Here is a 19,058-nt window from a genome sequence, read left to right as displayed (position 1 = left end):
GACAGCAGAGCCCTCAAACCTGTTGTCACTCCCCTTTGCAGAATTCACACCTTTGGCTGAGCCATGAAGAAGGAATGGCCGGTGCCTTGAGTGATGACAGATTAAGGACAAATAGGGTGGAACTGTGAGGAGCACTAATAAGTATGCTGTGTATTGAGGGAGCAGAGGAGGCCAAAAACAAAAACAAAAACAAAAAACAGGCAGGAAGGTCCTTCCTTCATGCCCATACTGATCCATTCACCTAACCATCCTGGCTCAGCTTTGGTATGATCATTAGAATGTTTCATGCTTGGTCACAGACATTTGGTGGCTCAAAGGAGCATGGTAACAATACAAGTGGTAATCTTTTTGCAGCTTTCCCATTCCTCGCCTGTTTGTGATGGCAGAAACAACACGGAGACATTTAGTCATCTGCACGCACTTTACTCAGATGAGGGAGACAGTTCAGAGGCTGTGGATGAGTAATAAAGGCAAAACCAAAATTATTCAGAAGGAGGATAGTCCGTCTCTGAGCAGACCAGCCAGGATCACAACCTAGAAGATCTGTAGCCTTATTTAGTCATGAGAAAACTGAGGCTTCGAGAGCAAAAATAACTTGCCTGAAGCCCCACATCTGGAGAGAGGTAGGGCCAGGGCTGGAGGCTCCAGTCTGAGAGGCTCTAGAAACAGTGTTTTCTCAGCTACACCAAGCTGCCTCCTACCTTTTGGTAGGAACTGAGATGGGATTCAGCTCACCTGGGAAGAAGCCAGATAACAGCCAGCAGTATGACTTCATCCTCAAACCACCGGTCCTACCCATCTTTCCCTGGAAACCAGCTTCCATGCTGAAAACATCGGCATAGGGCCGAACCCAGGAGTCCGAGATGGGGCAAGCTGCTTCCTGGAAGCCATACTTGGAAAGAGGAGGGAACTAGGAAGGATATTAAAAGGCCGAAGGCTGGATGATTTATAATGCCCACGTCATTTAACCCCTATCTCACCTTTGTTGGGTAGGTGTGATTCTGTATTATAGGAGAAATTGAAGGGCATAGGTGTTCACTCTCTTGCCCAAGGACATCCAGCTATTGAGCGACAGAATGAGGATTAGACTTCAAGGCCTTCTAGTCACATGTCTTTATCATTCCATGTGTCTCCCTGAGCAGAGGAGCCCCATGCCCATGACAGCTGAAGGGCTCACACGTTCCTTCCCTCTGATGTATTTAATTACCAGCCTGTGGACACCGATGAGCAGACAAGATCTAATTAACCTCCGCATCCGTACCACCTTAGTGTGGCACCTGACACAGGGTATCAACTCAGATGCCAGAGCGGCTGAGACATTTGGGGAATCTGTGGAACCAAAGCAAACTGCTCACCGACCCCAGCAGTCCCTGCTTGATGACTGAGATTTCACAGACTAAGTCCCCGATTTGTGTTGAGAACCATCTGTTCTAATGCTCCAGTTGTGCCTATTTCATAAATGAAGCTTTGCAGAATTTTCCTTTGTGGCGATAACAATGAACCATCCGGTGGTGCCACTTAACTGAACCAAATTTGACATTTTAAATGACGCAAGGGGATTGCAGCAGCACATGGGACAAATTACTCAGCAGTCTCCAATAGAAATGCTGCCCTGGACACGCAGGCGGAGGACTGTTGCCAGCAGGGCCACACAATGGAGAAAATGCACAATCCGCTCTAATTGTAGCTCTAGCACATGTGCCAGCTACAAATTGCCACGAGCAACTTCTGAATTGCTTGCAGAGCCAAGGAGGCCAAATACAGACTTTAAAAGCTTCATGCTATTGTAAATTCATTTATCAAACTTTTATTGGGCACTTACTATGTGTGAGATACTGTGCTGCATTCCGAGGATGCCCTAGGACCCGGCCCTTCCGTTCAGGGGGCTTCTGTTCTAGCAGAGAACAATGAAGTGGCATAGAAAGGAGCCCAGGAGCAGCCCTTGCAGCTGCCATTACCTGGCATCTGATGAGCAACCAGGGCAGCCAGCTCTAGGCTCTCTGGAGGGGATGCCACCGCCTAGCTTTATTATTTTGGGAACAAATGGTCAGGGTCACAAGAGATGGTATTTCCAGGAGTGATGTGTGAACAAACAGTAAAACACATTCTGCTGCATCTTCTCAAGATTGGGTATGATTATCATGGCAACGACGCCCTCCTCAAGGTTCTGAGATTCTCCCTTGGGCTGAGAAAGTGTATCCCTATGTCTCTATGTGACCAATACATCCCTAGTGTACACCTGCTGAGCCAGGTAAATAGAGCTCATTTTCACTGCCAGTGTCTTAAAAGCTTTTATTTCACTGAATAATGTAAATCTTTGGATACTAATAAAGAGGCAGTCCTCCAAGTGTGGCCCATGGCCCACAAGTGGCAGTGAAGACCCTTCTGGTGGTCAGAGAATCGATCTAGGAATGTAGTTCATCTCTTGGGTATATCTGGTGATTGTCATGTGATTCCATTAACTTTCTTTTTTAAAATATATTTTATTTGTTTATTCATGACAGGAGAAAGAGAGAGAGAGACAGAGGGAGAAGCAGGCTCCACGCAAGAAGCCCGACGTGGGACTCTATCCTGGGTCTCCAGGATCACACCCCGGTCTGAAGGCGGTGCCAAACCGCTGGGCCACTGGAGCTGCCCTCCATTAACTTTCACTTATGACCAGGGTTGTTTATAACTTATCTGAGCAATGAAGGCTTACTAAAATTTTAGCTTCATTATATACATAATAGCTAGTTACTAGAATTTTCTAAAAACTCTGCCTTTACAGATCCTAGATTTCTATGCCATGCATAAGTATTAAGAAGCCTAATATCTGACAGATATTAAAAGCTGACAGAGCTTTAAGTCATCCCTTGCTGGTCCAAACCACACCTATGAGGTTGGCCTCTCCCAGTTGAACTTGCAGGGCTTCCTAAACCACAGGGAACCACTGGAAGCATTTTCTCTAGGACCACATGCTACTAATATTGCTCTTATACTAGAGACTCAAAGTGAAAACGCCATCCTTGTTTTCTGTAGCCCTCCTGGGATAACTTCATACCCCTTAGCCTAGCATGGACAAAATTGCAAGAAGGCACATTCTTGTTGATTATAAAACATGTTTAGCTAGAGTCTGGATGTTTCTGATTACAGAAGCCTTTAATTCTGTGTTAGCAGTTTGGTTCTTTCCAGATCCCCATGGGGAGCTGTACAGTTAGATAAGATTACTTCCAAGTTCTCTTCCAACTAAAGCTCTGAAATTCTGTGCCAGGATAATTTGGAGTGGGCTTAGCTCATTTTGTAGCAAATAATGTCTGTCTGTCCCATCTTATTTGGATTTGTGTTTTTTTGCTTCTCTACAACAGACCTACAACTATGGGAATATGCGTTCATGTAAACAATTCTCTCCTGCCGTGACCTATCTATGCTTAACTTGGCATTTTACAATGCAAAGTTGCACAACTTTTACAGTCACCAAAAAACAAATCCCAAACCTAGATTGTTGTTCCACTCTGGGTTAGGGAGATCCTCAAATGTCTTAATGAGGAAATAGTAGCTTAAGGAACGTAGTCCTGCCGCAGCCTCAAAGCCATCCCGTGACAGCCTGGCGTCTTGTGAAGTCATCATGAGGCAGCACTGGCCCCGCACTGCCCTGGCTCTGCTCAGTGTTCTCAGGGCAGTGGGAGAAGTGTCTGTGTATATTTTGGCAAGAGATGGAAAGGAGGGAATCATTTCCAGGGAAGATTTTTTTTTTATTAATTAATTTATTCATTTTCATCTGGTACTTTTTAATATCTTCTAGAATAGACTGACAGTGAAGTGCATATTTGGTTGCTGAGGACAATTTTTATGCTGACATCTTGTTATCATTTAACATTAAACTAGTAAAGTAAGGGTTGGCAAACTATAGAGGGAGTCAAATTCTGCCCATGGCCTGTTCTGTATGTCTGTGAGCTTAGAACAGTTTGTTACATGTTTTTAACTTTTTTTTTTTAAGATTTTATATTTATTTATTAGAGACAGAGAGAGAGAGAGACAGAGGGAGAAGCAGTCTCCATGCTGGGAGCCTGATGTGGGACTCGATCCCGGGTCCAGGATCACACCCTGGGCCGAAGGCGGCACCAAACTGTTAAGCCACTGGGGCTGCCCTGTTTTTAACTTTAATTCCAATATAATCAGCATACAGTGTTATATTAGTTTTGGGTGTACAATATGTAATTCAATACATTACTCCCCAGGGAAAATGTTTTAATTGAGAAGACATGATAATATCCACCAAAAAGATCATGGAGGGGCGCCTGGGTGGCTCAGTGGTTGAGTGCCTTTGGCTCAGGTTGTGATCCCGGAGTCCTGGGATCAAGTCCCGCATTGGGCTCCTTGCATGGAGCCTGCTTCCCCCTCTGCCTATGTCTCTGCCTCTCTCTCTGTGTCTCTCATGAATAAATACATAAAATTTTTTAAAAAATATCATGGAAACTGTTGTCCTCTATTCTGGTTAGGCTGCTGCCTTGGTTCACATTTACCTGGTGGGTCTGTGCTGGTGACTCATGGTGGAATCAAAATGGGTCAGGGGGTCCATACTAAAATGATTCAGGTAAGTATGTGATAGTTGGATTAAGTTGGGCGTGTGCTTGTAGCTATATGTATGAGAGAGAAGCCATGGATGAATATTTTCTGTTCCAAAATAAAAAGGACACAAGATTTTAGCTTTGACGTCTTAAACTGTTAAGCTGTTAACAGAAACTGGATAAGCCAGCCAGTTTTGTAACTGAACACCCTAAAAGAACGTGGCAGAGGAGCCTCAGGTTTTCTTATTGCTGCAGAAGATTGTGTCTTAATTTGTTGCTTTCCTTTGGGTATACAGGTCTCTCCCACCATCCAAAAATAGAGCATTCCTTTGAAACCTTTTCCAAGCCAAAATGACATAAAGCAAAGGTGTAATTGCCATTAATTTACATGAAAATATTTTTGAGCCTTTCCACATCCCCCCCAAAATAACCTCTCCTAGTATTTCTGATTTGCTAATGGATGTACAAAATAAATCGGGATAAAGTACAGATGATGACAGATGCAGTTCAAAGCTCTGGCCATCCCCAGGAAGGAGCTTCGGATGCCACTTTTGCTGCTTGGGGTGAGCACTGCTTCCAAACCCATGCTGCAGAACAAACACTCTCAGAATTTTTGCTCTTCACTTTTTTTCCTAAAAGGGAAAAATCCTCTCCAGATTTATTTCATTTAGCAAAAACAGGTACTAATGTACACGTTTTGTAAAAGCCAAGTGGCATTATGCAAACTTCCACAGAGAGGGGAATACTACTATTAAGTGAGTTGTCTTTTTGAACCTTTGCTGGGTAATGAAAAGAAGTGTAAATTCTGATACATTGTGTTGTTTTTTGCCCTTTTTATAGTAAGGACTTTGAACAATTGAAAATATAAAACGCACTTGGTATTTCTAATCAAAGTCTACCCATTTTTTGGTTCATTTACTCTAATTTTTAGGTAGTTTCTATTTTGCAAATAATAGTAATATTAAAGATTATAAAACATTTGGAAGAGGCAAAAAACTTTTTTAAAAGACTGAACAATTTCACTACTTAGCAATAGCAGTGTTTTGAGATCTTTCCATCTTTTTTCTCTTTTGAAAATTGCTAACATGCTGTTTATGTAATTTTTGTATCTTGATTTTTATGTGTGTTTTAAAATTTTTATTCAAATTCCAGTTAGTTATCATACAGTCACATTAGTTTAGCATACAAACTTATATTAGTTTCAGCTGTACAATATAGTAATTCAACAATTCCATACATCACCCAGTGTTCATCAGGACAAGTGCACTCCTTAATGCCCATCACCCATTTAACCCACCCACCATTGATAACCATCAATTCTCTATAGTTAAAAGTCTGTTTCTTGGTTTGCCTCTCTCTCTTCCTGCCACTCCCCACCCATGCTTATTTCTGTTCTTTTTTCATCTATTCTAATATAGAGTGAGCACTTCCTCCTGTGGTTCAGGATTCTTTGTAATTATGATTTTTAATGGCTGCTTGTGGATATATGTATAATTTATTTAACCACCTCCAATTGTTGAATACTTCAATTAATATTTTTGTATGTAAGCCTGTGGTCAAATCAATGACTATTTTCTTAAAATAGATTTCCAGAAATGGAATTACTGGGTCACAGAATGTATCTTAAATCACTGACACATGTTACCAAATTGTTTTCCCGAAAGTATCCATTTCATTACACCACTAACCAACTTTATACATTATGAATTTTTTAAAAACCTTAGATAATTTAATAGTTGTGAATGATAGTACCTCATTATTGCCTTGATTTGCATTTTTCCGATTATAGAGCTTTTGCTAGAATTTAGAAGAGCGAGGTGGTAGGAGAGGCCTCAAAGGTGTTGATTTCATGATTATGAAGACATGCAGCATTTCCTCCTGTGTTGGCTTTTCATCCTCTTCCTGATGCTGTTGCATATAAGAAAGTCAGAAAAGCAAGAATATGTACTCAGGGTTTAGGGTCCAGACTAGCTACTAGTTTTTTAGAAAAGAACCTTTAGTGGCTGGAGAATTCATGTCCCTGTTGCACGTATGGGGGCTTCACATATGGGCTTCCGTGTAGGTGTGTGCACAGGTCTGTGACTAACCAGAGTATTTAAAAAGAATCTCTCTTCTAAAATTCAGGTGGTTAGTCGTGAATTAAGTATGCCCATGTCTAATATCCACCTGCGTGGAACAAGCACAGAAACTGTCCCTAATACAAATATTTCTGGAGGTTCCGTGGTGGTGGATCTCAACGGGTTGGCAGTAAAACTAAAAATCATTGCAATGGCGTCCAAATCATTAGCCTCACCAGGTACATGGGTGGAGCTCAGAAGATGTTGAGAATTAATCCAGTTCTTAGCTCCTTCTCACACTGTGAGAAAAATGTGCTTTCCCTCAGTGTCAGGCTCAGTATGTGGTACAATCCCGCTGCCCTCCTGGGCTGGAAACCCATCTCCTTTTCTCCCCACTCCTGACATCTCACTGATCATTCCATTCTACTAAAAAATATCTCTGTGTCTTTCAACTTCCATGTTCCAGGAATATCACTGTTTTGATTCAGACTCGCACTTCTTGCCAGGGCCATTAAAAGGCTCTGTCCCTCCATGTGAATTTTATTGCCTTTTACTCTGGCTTCATGTAGACAGAGTGAGTTTTCCCATAAAATAAATCTGACCGTGCCGTGTTTAAAAACAGTGGTCAGGGGGTTGCCAACAATTTTTCGGTTAAGTCCTGACCTCTTAGCGTGGATTATAGGACCCCCATCCCAGATGGTCTGTCTTTAAGACCAGCTAATACTTCAGCCCCACCCCTGGGAAACCTTTTATTTATTTTTTTAAAGATTTATTTATTTATGATAGACGGGGGGGGGGGCGGGGGGTAGAGACACAGGAGGAGGGAGAAGCAGGCTCCATGCTTGCTTCTCAATCCCAGGTCTCCAGGATCGCGCCCTGGGCCAAAGGCAGGCGCTAAACCGCTGAGCCACCCAGGGATCCCCCTGGGAAACCTTTTATAACACCTCTTAAAGGGTTGGTCTCTACCTTCTCTGTGTCCCATGGGCCTCTTAAATAAGCCTCTATAATGGCACATATCTTGTGGTTTTGAAATTAGTGTTTGCCTAAAATTATGATAATAATTTTAATTAAAAAATAATCCCTAGGATGCTTGTTAGACTCTTCTAAAATGCCTTGAACCCATCATCAGCAAGAATCCTCAAGGTACTTGGAAGGATTGGGTAAGAATCACTATTACTTTTCTGTTTTCTGTTGGAAAAAAAGGAGGGAGGAGAAATGTGTGAATTAAATATCAGTAGAAATGGCACTTTAAAAAGTACTACAGTTACATAACGATAAATAAAGGTCTTTGGCTGTCTGCGTGTAGAAATGTTATCATAATATGGTAGAGAAACTCTTGCATCTGGAAAAATTCTCCATTAGAAAAAAGATGGTTTTTCTACCTAAAACTCTTGTTTTTATTTTTTTAGGATTATTTATTTATTTATTCATGAGACACACACACACACAGAGGCAGAGACATAGGCAGAGAGAGAAGCAGGCTCCACACAAGGGAGCCCAATGTGGGACTCGATCCCGGGAACCCAGGATCATGCCCTGGGCCAAAGGCAGACTCTAAACTGCTGAGCCACCCAGATGTCCCAAAACTCTTGCTTTTAAGCCAGAACTAATTAATGTTTCCTCCTCTGGATCCTGAGTGTTTTCTAGATAATAGCTGTAAATCTGTTCGTTCTCCTTCTTTGGGTTTCACTGTTCTTAAATGGAAAGACAACACTACGGTCCTTCCATAAAAGTAAAAATCATATAAGCACTCATTTAGAAATAGGAGACCAAGCTGCTGGATATGCATCCAACCAATAGTAGGCACTAAATTCAGCAGAAATTTCAACTGCTTCCTTCGATATACTTACAACCTAATTGGAAGAGAAAACACACATTCAAAAGTCAGCTAGCACACTTTTAAAGTAATAGGTTATAAAGTACCAGATGGTGTAGAATGGATGTCAGTAAAAGCTGAGAGTATGTGTCATGCCGTTTTAGGAGTCACATTAAAAGCATTGGTTGGGGGGAAATAGCATTTGGGGAGTCCTCCTTAGAAATGGTTCCTGCTACTCCACTGAGCTAGGACTCATTCTATAACTCATACATATGGGAACTCTTAGTCCTTTGGGGGTATATTTATGTCTGCCCTCTGCTCTGTGTTTCCTGAGCTAGAGAAAGGCTAAGAGAGGCTGGCTGAAGAGACAATGCAAGACAGCCCTCCCCCATCATGAGATGCTGCCATTGGGCACACTTTCCCCTGTAATGGTTGCACTTCTCACCTTTTCTTTCTCAGACCTGGGTACTTGGACCAGAATTATGCTACTTTCCTAAGGCTAGTGAATACCTGGTATTTAAACACTCAACCACCCATTGTTTCCTGGAACATTCCCTGTGGATAGGCTGTCTTTCCAGAAGACCGAGTGAAGTTCTTCATCCACAGAACACCCCTTGCCCGCTCTAGTCCAGTCTATGGGTATCACATACCTTGGCAGTCGCGGAAGGAGGTCACAGGCCCTGAATACATGCTGTTACTATAGCAGTGACTGTGGGTACTTGTGAAGTTGGAGAGTAAGGAAAGGAATACATTAGGCTTGGTTCTTGCTGTATTTCACATATAGTAGAACTAAGGTTGAAGCCATAGGTGATCCTTTTAAATACCATCACTGCATCATCTTTCCTCTTGTTTCCCAGGCACAAGCTGCTTTTGATGAAAACATTAGCCTTTCAGCTATTGGATACTTCAGGTAAAGAGTCCTTTTAATCACACGCTATGAGAAATAGCAAGAGCTTAAGGAAGAGTTTCACTTCTGTTTGAAATTTTGGGGAAAAAAATTGATTTGAATGACCTTCTGTTAATCCACTGTTATAAGCAACATTTAGCTTTTAGTTAATCCAAATTCCCAGAAAGGTTTCTGTTGGGAAAAATTGGCACAAAAATAAAATATGGCTGAACTGATGATTTGAATCATATGGAGTGGTACTAGAGGGTTCTCTGAGGTTAGTGCTTGGAACCCACAGCAGTGGGTGATTTTCTTGTTGAAAACTTAGTGTATCCTTAAATTAAGAAACAAAGGTAAGGGGATGCATATTAAACCCATAATAAGATAAACACCATTTCACACCTTCTAGATTGGCAAAAAAGAAGAAATGTGACAATAACCACGTGTTGTCAAGATGCAGAACAATTGTCACTGACCTACTTTGGAAAATAATTACCAAATTATTGGAAAGTGAAAGCCATCAGCGAGCAGGGTGATGCAGAAAGTCTTACCTGATTTTGTCATTTTGCTAGTTCTCATGGGCATTCCAGGGCACTGGCTGGCTAGCAGGAAAAGTGTCAGAAGCATTTTTCATGGCCACCTCCAGGCTGGCAGAAACAAAGGAGAGAAGGGTAGAAAGTGCTGGCAAGCTGCTGGCCTATGCTCCTCTTATACCATGACATTCTTCTGGTGTCCTTGAGAAGAGTCAGGAACAGAGCAGGTTGTGTAGATGAGAGAAGTAGCAAAGAATGAGAGCCAAGGGCCTGGTCCTACAAGCAGAAGGCTGAATCCTGGAGCCAGAATGACAGGCTAACAGGCACATGTACACCTTTGAAATAGCGTCTGGTCTAAAACGCAAGTGAAATTCCCCAAATCTGACAACAGTAGGTGACAGGACTCAATATCTACTAAAAGCAGAAGGGTGGATAGTCATATGATGAGCATCTAACTTCCAGGCATAAGGAATCATTGATTGGTTGGGAGCAATTGAACGTTTTTATCAGACAAAGCAAGTTTAATAAGAAGTAGATGTTTATTCAACAGATTTGTTGCATGCGTTACATGCAGGCACATCATGGTGCAAGCGTATTCCTCTGGTTTGCTGTACCTGCAAATCGAACACAGCCTCTGACTGGTCTGTTTAATCATCGGGGTCTGCAGTTAGGGGACTTAATCATTTAACAGCGCTCCTCAAAAATTCTGTTTCCTCCAGAGGTTATGAGTCAAACATGAACGGGGAGACAGGTGAAGTCCATCCTTTCAAGTATTTTGTTTTTGGAGCTGCCTATTCCGAGGTTGAAACAGACTACCTGACAGGCGCTCGTAAGGTCAGTACCAATTGGAGAGGTCTTCAAGTCGTACCTTAGATACACCTAAATCCCATACATGCCATCTACCTGAGCATCAAAGAAGCACCATGTATTTGGCTAAGGACAATTTCTCTGTGTTACCACAAAAAAAAAAAAAAGTTCAGCAGTTGCCTTGGTATTGTGGTTACTTCCGTGGAAAACAACTGACGGCCTCTCTTCTTTATTTTTCTGGCCCTTTTAAATGGAATCAGGAGAGAAACCACTTCAAGGAAGAAACACAGCTTAAAGAGAGCTTTCATGTAGACTGTCCTGACCTCTTATTTGAAATGCCATCCTATGACATTTTTGAAGGATTTCATAAGCATCCATAACCTGCTAACGAGCATGAAGGGCCAGCCCAGGGAAGGTAGTAGCCAACTTTTGATATCTTTTATCGAGCTAGGTCCTGCTTTTTAGATAGTTTAAGGGCATCCTTATGCTTTTAAGGGATCCAGTGAGGAGACACACACACACACGTTCTACACACAGGTTCTCCCTCTCTCTCTTTCTCTCTCTCTCTCTTACACACACATACACACACACACACACACACACTTACATTTCAAGGAGAGGTGCTCCTCTTATAGGTGGATCTTTGTGGACAAATGAAGCTACTGACTGGCCACTGTCAATAGTAACAAATGACCATTAATACATTAAATGAGACTGTGATACCCTCACAACTGTCATGTGATAATCTTACCCAAACTTACCCAGAAGCAAGCTCTAGGTCTTGATATTTCCAAACGTACTTTGTAGCTGTATCTTGAATTATGATCAGATATAAGTTGTCATGTAACAGGTCTCCAGCATGTATGTTTTTAAAACTATAGTCAGCCTATTCTTTGAAATTATATATACCTTTATTGAGCCTGCCTGGTAAAGTATCTGATTTGTCTGGATTCTAACTCAGACCAGATCACTTTGGGGGAAACTTGGACTGGGACAAAACAATGATCATTCTAAACATGGCTTTCTTGATAGGATAGCTGTCCTGTTTTAGTTCAGTAGAAAGCTTTCTCATGCTAACTGATTTCTGCATCCTTTCTCTCTCAAAGAAAAATTTGGTGAAAACTTAATCACTTGGGTTTTCTTTATATGTCTTGGCCTTGTTAAGATCTAAGAACAAGGGCAATAATTAGCCTTGGTATAAAATTCTAAGGTGTGTTCTTATAACTTATTTGAACAATCTTAAGAGATGTGCTAAACAGTCATTTTATCAGATGCATTCAAAAAAGCTAGATCTGTAGCTCAGGTTAGGTATAGACCTAGGTAAAATGCTGTAACATAACATGGCACCAGGGACCTCCCTGGAGGCCTCTTTCTCAGTCATTTTTCTTATGTTGTTAGAATTGTTCTTATTTCTACAAAATTTCCCTCGCTTTGAACCTACATCTATATATTACTTATCTATCTCTGTATAACAAATTACTCTCAAATTTGGCAGCTGAAAATAACAAATATTTATTAAACCCGACAGCATTCTGAGGGCCAGAAATCTGGGAGCAGCTTATCTAAGTGATTCAGGCTCAGGATTTTTCACAAGATTGCTATCAAGCTGTAAAGTAAGGCTACAGTCACCCCAAAGCTCAATGGTGGCTGGAAAATCTGATTCCGAGCTCCTTCACATGCTTGTTGGTAGGAGGCCTCAGTTTCTCACTGGCTGTTGGCCTGAAGTTTCCATTCCATACCACAAGGACATCTCTGTGGGATGTCTCCATGTCTTCAGGACATACAAGCTGCCTTCCAAACCCAGAGAGACTGATGCAAAGGAAAAAGAGAGTATGAGCAAATAAGAGAGCACCCACGACAGAAGCCACAGTCCTTTATGACCTAACACCTGACTGATGTCCTAGCACTTCTGCATATGCTGTCAATCTCACAAACTAACCTTGGTAGAGTGTGGGAGGAGAATAATACATAAGGATGTGAACACAGCACGTGGGGATCATTGCAGGCTGCCTTGGAGGCCAGCTACCACAACCTAGAACCACTCTCTTCAGCCCTAACAAAACAAACAAACAAAAAAACAAAACAAAACAAAAAAAAACAATGACAGTCAGTCAGTCCATGGCTTTGAAAACGAAACCTTCACTAACACGGCCAGCATGAACGCACCTCCCCTCACCAATAACTGAGGCCGCTGGTCTGCTGGAAGGCCAGGCTTGCTAAGTGGTGTCATGGAGAACTTTACATTTCATCATGTCCTTAAATAAGAAAGTGTTTTATTATGATAAAACGTTCTGGTTCACTCTCTCATTTTCCTGAGAAAAATGTTAGATGGAAGTCCCAAATCAAATAAGAAAACTTGAGTTTCCTTTGTCCCCTTAATAATTATAGGTAGAATCTGTTTGTCATGGCAGATGGCAGAAGGCATTATGTCACATAAAAGAAGGTACAGACTTGCTAGAGAGCAAGGTGTTACCAGTAACCTGGCCGGGCCTGCTGCATTCCTCATTTGAAGTGTATCAGGAACTTTTGGTCACCACATTGTCATTTAGATTTATCTTTCCTCTGCTCTAAAAATGAAAAATATATGAGAGCAGATAACATTTGGGGACTTTCTGGCTGACGTACCCTTCTGAGCTTCAGTAAATGTCACCCAACCAGCTGGACTCTGGATATTGGGTTGTATGGTAGCCACAGTTTTTCAACAAGGATCATGAAGGCCATAAACATTTTCTGTGTCGTAGATTATGTCTGTTGCACTGGTTGGAACTCAATAAGTTACCTCACTCGGCCAGAACAGAGTCAAATAAATATTTTTCTCTCCTATTGTTTCTGAAGAAAAAAAGAAATCAGTGCTTAAGCTGGTTGAGTATGTGTATAGCTTTGAAAGTTATACGTGATAGACTTTGTGACACAATAAAATCTTTGTTGATTCTTTCTCCTGAAATATATTGTAGCCCAAAGAAGCATTCTAACCCAAGGGCATCCTGGCAGGAACTGTTTCTGAGTCTTCTCTCCTAAGTCGTATTCATTAAAATAAACATTTTTGCTCTTTTTCATTACTAGAACACCAGAACAGACATTGTCATGGATGTTGGCTGCAGTATAAACCCAGCCCTTGACATAGGCCAGGTATGTGTACCTGCTTTATCTCAGCCCCATTTGTAAAAGCCAAAACTGCTGTGGGGGTCTATAGGGAAAACATTCCATCCGGCTTATTCTTCATCTTTTTTTTCTACTCCTGAAGTCAGAATCTGTCTATTCAGGCCAGCCACAGAACTCAACTCTCTTACTGTCTAAAAAAGGGAAGAAAACAAAGATGTTTGAAGTAGTTTTTGAAGAGACATGCGGTGTGTGATTGAGGAGCTTGCATGAGGCAGAGGAAGCAAGCCTAGAGGTGACAAAATGAGCCCCACACCTCTGGGATTAGAAGTAGACTATCAGCTACGTGTGAAGTCTTGGGCCTACAATGGGGTCTAGCTTGGAGGAGTTTAAGGTCGGGTTGGGATAACATCAAATATCTATGGCAGTAGCCATTAATAGGTAGCCTGTTATGCCCACAGACATTTTTTTAAATGTTATTATTTATTCATGAGAGACATAGAGAGTGAGAGAGAGAAGCAGAGACACAGGCAGAGGGAGAAGCAGGCTCCATGCAGGGAGCCTGACCTGGGACTCGATCCCGGGACTCCAGGATCACACCCTGGGCCAAAGGCAGGCGCCAAACTGCTGAGCCACTGGGGATCCCCTCCGCCCACCCAGACATTTTTTATTTATTTATTTATTTATTTATTTATTTATTTATTTATTTATTTATTTTTATGATAGTCACAGAGAGAGAGAGATAGAGAGAGAGGCAGAGACACAGGCAGAGGGAGAAACAGGCTCCATGCACCGGGAGCCCGACGTGGGATTCGATCCTGGGTCTCCAGGATCGCGCCCTGGGCCAAAGGCAGGCGCCAAACCACTGCGCCACCCAGGGATCCCTTTTAATTTAAATTTGAAATAATTGACAAGATTTAAAAAATCACCAGCTGTCTTACATAATTGTTTAAGTGGCTGGTGTTTCTTGAAAACACAAGAAATTTGCCAACACTGGAGCTGTGTTTCCACAAGGAAGTCTGTTGGCTACCCTTTTAGAGAATCATGCACTGTGATTCTAGGACTCAGGACACACCTGGAAGCTTCGCTCACTTTCTTTACCTGTCTCCTATATGTGGGCGATTCAGCTTACTACCTTCAGTTCAGAACATAATCTGAGGTTCTCTCCAATCATGACACATGTCATTGGAGAATGGGAAGAATGTATGGGTTGGAGAAGTCAGAGCGGGCTTCAGGGGGACCCTGGGTATGGATGAAGTAGTCAAGGAAGGAACAAGCAAAGGCAAGAAGAGGGTGGAGAACATCCACCTAAAGAAAGACAGGAAATTCAGCATACTTTGTGCTCACAGCTAGTGGGGGGCGGGAGAGGGGGTGACGAAGGTGGTGAATGCCTTTGTCACCTGTGCCAGAGGAATGGCATATGAGGCTGCAGGCAGAGGATGTCAGAAGGCTGGGTTGGGGTTGCTAGAGGTGCCCCAAGGACTGGCGCCTGCCTTAGTAGGTGGAGGTGACATGGCCTGGGTTGTAGTCTAGGCTTCTGGGAATTCTTCAAACATTGTGTTAGAGAAAAATCTCCCCGCAAATAGACACAACAGAGGGTAGAGAATGGGGTAGAGAAAAATACAGCCACAGCAAGGAAATATGCACAGAGGAGACCCAGAAGTCAGAAAGATGTGTGGAAAGACAATTTTACCTGCATGTTGACTTCTAAAATCTGGAGCATTTTAAAGCTGTAGAGGAAGCATAGAGAGCACGCAGTTCATGTAAGAAGAGAGTCCAGAAATGTGAGGCTAACCCCACTCATGAGCAAGGGTGGTGAGGTAAGATGAGGAGAGTCTCAGACTCTGAGAGTCCTGTCACTGTGCTGGGGTCCATAGACAGATCGGCCAGAGGGTTCCTTCTGGCTCATGGACAGAAGAAAGTAGGGCCCTTGGGTCACAGGCTGTTTGAGGCCTCTTCTAGAGCTATACTTTCACTGCCAAATTGAGATTCAAAGTCAAGTTCTTTGACTTTGAACTTTGCACCAAATATGATGTTTAGAAATGCTTTGAGGTAAACTTCTAAGTAAACTTTCAGAGACATCTTCCAGGACATGCTGAAAACCCTCTTACACTATATTTTAAATATTCAAATAAACAGCATGAAGTTGAAATGCTACTGTTGATTGTATTTTCTCATATATGGAAATTCTTTTTTTCTCCCAGATTGAAGGTGTGTTTATTCGAGGCATGGGACTTTATACAATAGAGGAGCTGAATTATTCTCCTCAGGGAGTCCTATACACTCGTGGTCCAAACCAATATAAAATCCCTGCCATCTGTGACATCCCCACAGAGTTGCACATTTCTTTATTGCTTCTGTCTCAAAGCTCAAATACCCTGTATTCATCGAAGGTAAGTTGCGCTTGATAAATAAGTGCAGGCTTACATGATTTGTGATATCTATGCAGGGGGCTGGGGGTGGTTCCTTCATTTCTTGGTTGTTTGGGGTTTTACCAGACTGATAGAAGAAAAAGCCCTATTAAACATGTTAATTATAAATTAACAATGTTACAATTTTAAAAAAATACTTCATATCTTGGAGCCTAGCATGAACTACTATTACCATCAGGTTGTATCTGAGTTTTCATTTTGTAATAATCATCTCATACCTATATCTGCTTTTTCCATTTGGCATCATTTCCTTAGGTAGGAATCCTAAGAATGAGAATACTAGGTTAAAATATTAAATTACTTGTTTAAAAGAAAAGAGTTACATATATAATCGTACTTTATAGGGATGCCTGGGTGGCTTACTTGGTTGGGTATCTGATTCTTGGTTTTGGCTCTGGTCATGATCCCGGGCTCTGGTCATGATCGAGCCCGCCCATAGTGTTCTGTGCTCAGTGGGGAGTCTGCTTAAGGATTCTCTTACTCCGCCCTCCCCCCTCACATGTGTGTGCTTACTCTCTCTCTAAAATAAATCTTTTTAAAAAATAATAATAATATTTTATATATACATCTACACACAGGTTTACCTATAGGTGTACTTATACATATATATACTTATAGATATACATATAGATATAGAGAGAGTCATAATCTGGTTGACTTGTTTCCCTTCGAGGGTCTAGGAGAGTCTGGGATATTCCTGGGATGTTCAGTGTTTTTTGCCATTCATGATGCAGTGAAAGTAGCACAACAGGAGAGAGGCCTGTCTGGACCATTGAAGCTCAATAGTCCACTGACTCCAGAGAAGATTAAGATGGCCTGTGAAGATAAGTTCACAAAAATGGTATGACCTGCCCATATAATTCTGAATTTTTGTCCCCTGTCCTCATGGCCAAATTTTATTAACCCACCATGGTGATTTTCCATGGAAGTAAAGGTAACAGGAATTCTGGGGGCATTTGACCATGGGAAGAGCAGACTGGCCTTTAGATTGGAATTTTTCATCAGCCTGGCCCTGCCTGCCCCACAGCGGGGCTCAGTTCTACACCACTTGAAAATGAAGGTCATCGCTCATTCATCAGTTACATGTTCCTCGGTTTTTTCCCTTCCCAAGACATATTGGTCGGGAATGGGAGGACAGGAACCTAAGACACCCAGGCCAAGAGTATGGGCCATGCCAACAGTCTGTCTCACTCTATCCAATCAGGCACTTGAGAAAGTGCGTGTAATTCCTGATTTGAACTGCAGAGTGGGAAGGGCCCTTTCAGGTCAAACCCCCAAAATAGCTCTTGCATCAACACCCCTGCAGAGCAAACATTTCCACTCTCCTTGTTCACTTTCAAGGATGAGATCTTAATTGTGGGAGAAAGTCATGCCGTTGAACATGACCCCTCTGACTGCATAGGTATTCCTTATATCAGGGGAGAGCCGCCTCCTGTTCCTCCTCACAGTGCTGGCTCTGTGTGGCACCCCTTATAGCTAGCTTTTCCTAAGTCTCCCGTGAATCACCTCTTCACTATGGGGGAACACAAAGAGTAATTGCACTTTTCATTTGTCCCCCTTCGAAGGTGAGATGATGGCTCTTGTAGCTGCCCTGGCCTCTTAATCCCGTCCTGGATTTTTCCACATTTCTCATGCTGTCATTCCAAGACCTCTCCTCATCCTGGTTGCCCTCTGGGTGATGTTTATCTTATTTTATATTACGCTATTTTTCACCTGTCACAAACATTTTCCTAATTGCAAACATCCACAATTGTTCCTTTATTCCAGATTCCAAAAGACAAACCTGGATCCTATGTTCTTTGGAATATACCCATATGAACCGAATGCAGACTTCTGGGGAAATGGGACTCTTCTGACGTAGCAGTCTATCCAATCTTTATGCTTTAAGATTCTAGGGCTAAAAGATAAATGTTCATAGTTTAGAAATCATTTCACAGAGTATTGCTTTTATATGATGCTGATTTTAAATGTTCCATTTGGATGTTGATAGATATGCTTAAGCAATTTAGAAATCATATTTTAAATAGCACAAATACTAACTGGTTTCCTCTAGAATGATATTCTCCATTACTCTGTTCCTTAAATCCATCCAGCTGAATGGAATAGAAGATGATGATTCGTATGTGATTCATATTTGGCTTGTATCCACCAACAGAAATTACACTGTCTAGTGAAAGGCAATTTTCTAAATAATTTTATTAGTAGTGTGAACTGTAAAGTTGTCATTTTCTCATATGTCCCCATCTGCTATCAGCCTCCTTTTATTGTCAGAATGGATCCAGGCACCATATCCAAGTGTCTGTAGGACTAAAGAAAAAAAATGGATAAATTAGAATTCATCAAAACTAAAAACTTTTGTGCTTCAAAAGATACCACAAGAAATTGAAAGACAAACCACAGAATGTTAGAAAATATTTGCAAATCATATATCTAATAAAGATGCAGAATATATTTTAAAAACTCTTACAACCCAGTAATAAAAAGAGAAATAATGCAATTTAAAAATGGACAAAGGAATTAAACACATATTTCCCCAAAGAAGATATGTAAATGGCCAATAAGCACATAAAAAGATGCTCAAAGTCAATAATCATTAAGGAAATGTGAATGAAAACCACAATGGAAACTATTTCATTGCCAATAGGATGGCTATAATCAAAATGATGGATAATAGTAAGTGTTGGTAAGGAGTGTGGTGAAATTGGAACCCTTATCCATTGCTGGAAAAATGAAAATGGTACAAACACTGGAAAAAAATCAGCAGTTCCTCAAAAAGTTAAACATGGAATTACCAAATGACCACTCCTAAGTATGTGCCTGAGAGAATTGAAAACATATGTACATGCAAAAACTTGTACACAAATGTTCATAGGATTATTCA

At 41.6% G+C, this 19,058-nt stretch overlaps 1 protein-coding gene across 1 annotated transcript in view; it reads left to right on the top strand.

Moving 5' to 3' along the window:
• Positions 1-18,603, top strand: part of LOC140625380 (aldehyde oxidase-like) — a 76,063-nt gene extending 57,460 nt beyond the window's left edge. The window contains 10 exon segments of the mRNA XM_072812653.1: positions 4,479-4,503; positions 4,506-4,573; positions 6,672-6,812; positions 7,690-7,764; positions 9,278-9,330; positions 10,559-10,673; positions 13,710-13,775; positions 15,950-16,138; positions 16,851-17,018; positions 17,945-18,603. Coding sequence (XP_072668754.1) covers positions 4,479-4,503; positions 4,506-4,573; positions 6,672-6,812; positions 7,690-7,764; positions 9,278-9,330; positions 10,559-10,673; positions 13,710-13,775; positions 15,950-16,138; positions 16,851-17,018; positions 17,945-17,995 — 951 coding nt within the window. The 3' untranslated portion in view covers positions 17,996-18,603.
• The last annotated feature ends 455 nt before the right edge of the window (positions 18,604-19,058 follow it).

Source organism: Canis lupus, chromosome 36, assembly GCF_048164855.1.
Source record: "Canis lupus baileyi chromosome 36, mCanLup2.hap1, whole genome shotgun sequence".
NCBI lineage: Eukaryota > Metazoa > Chordata > Mammalia > Carnivora > Canidae > Canis > Canis lupus.
The sequence above is the reverse complement of the archived record's forward strand: the minus strand, read 5'-3'. Positions and strand labels throughout refer to the sequence as shown.